Source organism: Aplysia californica, unplaced genomic scaffold (assembly GCF_000002075.1).
Source record: "Aplysia californica isolate F4 #8 unplaced genomic scaffold, AplCal3.0 scaffold00515, whole genome shotgun sequence".
In the NCBI taxonomy this organism is placed as follows: Eukaryota; Metazoa; Mollusca; class Gastropoda; order Aplysiida; family Aplysiidae; genus Aplysia; species Aplysia californica.
The window spans coordinates 562,538-563,975 of record NW_004797785.1 but is presented as its reverse complement, the minus strand read 5'-3'; the positions used below and the strand labels follow the sequence as shown (position 1 = coordinate 563,975).

Sequence of the window (1,438 nt, the reverse complement as noted above, 5' to 3'; positions counted from 1 at the left end):
ATAAATAAATAAATAAATAAATAAATAAATACAGAAGTCCTCTCAACCTATGAGCAGAACACGACACGACACGACCTACCCTGCAGCTTGTCAATGAGCTTGGCCTGGAAGGCGAGAAAGCCGAGATTGTTGAGGTCCTTGTCGAAGGTGAGCAGTATTGGGACGCTCATGGTGGGGACCGGGTACAGGACCTTGTCGATCACGTGCACCACGCCGTTACTGGCCTTCAGGTCTGGCTTCGACACCACGCTGCCCTCTGCCGTTATCACCTGGGCAGGGAGCAGGGGCAAGGGGGGAAGGGGCAGGGGAAAGGGGGAGGTGTGTTTTTGACTTTTAGAGAGCAAAGAGCGGGGGGCTATAACATTGCCCTATTAATATTATTCTAGCCATTGTCGTCATCATCATCATCAGCATCATCAGCATCATCATCATCATTACCACCATCATCATCATCATCATCATCATCATCATCATCATCATCATCATCACCATCATCATCATCATCATAATAATGATAATGAATAATTATATCCGCGGTTTACAGCACGCTCGAAGAGCTTTGCTTCCATTAATGGAGAAGAATCACAGAAATGGACGTACAGAAAGTGGGAACACATGGAATAACATCAAGAGGCTAGCCCAGGACAGAGAAAGGTGGAAGGTGTTTGTCCGTGGCCTATACCCTGGTGCAGGGTGAGAAAGTGTTTGTCCGTGGCCTATACCCTGGTGCAGGGTGAGAAAGTGTTTCTCTTGCATGTGGTTGAATGATACCTGTGATCTGATACATTTTGTCAGCTTTACGTCTCTGTTCACATTGAATTTTAATGAGAGTGATACATAATTTAAATATTTTATACCTGCATGTTCTTACGGTCCTGTACAGCCTAAAAAGATTTCCCTCTTGGATAATAAAGTAGTACCTTATCTTATTTTATCTTATCTTATCTTATCTTATCTTATACCCTGATGCAGGGTGAGAAAGTGTTTGTTCGTGGCCTATACCCTGGTGCAGGGTGAAAAAGGCAATGATGATGATGATGTTATTACGCTACCATCAACACAATTTAGATCACTTAGGAGGCCGGCAATGATGATGATGAGGAGGAGGAGGAGGAGGAGGAGGAGGAGGAGGATGATGATGATGATGATGATGATGATGATGATGATGATGACATACCTGTCCATTCTTGTAGATGTTTGTTCTGAGTTGCGCGCCGGACAAGAGAGTGGCCAGCAGCTCGTCGTTCTGTAGGTCGGCCGCCATCTTGAGTGCGGAGACCACGTGATATTTGAGAACATCCTGAAGGAGGGTGGCGTTCTTGGAGAGTTGCGCCAGGACTGACGGGGGTACGGCGGACAGGGCGGCGTCGGATGGCGCGAAAAACGTGATGTCTTCTGCGGGGTTGGGGGGGAGGGGCGGATGGGAGGGATGGAGGGG

At 47.2% G+C, this 1,438-nt stretch overlaps 1 protein-coding gene across 1 annotated transcript in view; it reads right to left on the bottom strand.

Moving 5' to 3' along the window:
- Positions 1-47: 47 nt before the first annotated feature.
- Positions 48-1,438, bottom strand: part of LOC101858961 (transforming growth factor-beta-induced protein ig-h3-like) — a 6,871-nt gene continuing 5,480 nt past the window's right edge. The window contains exons 2-3 of the mRNA XM_013086870.2: positions 1,178-1,395; positions 48-269 (exon numbers count right to left, since the gene is read on the bottom strand). Of these exons, the coding sequence (XP_012942324.2) occupies positions 48-269; positions 1,178-1,395 (440 nt within the window). The remainder of the gene's footprint in view (positions 270-1,177; positions 1,396-1,438) is intronic.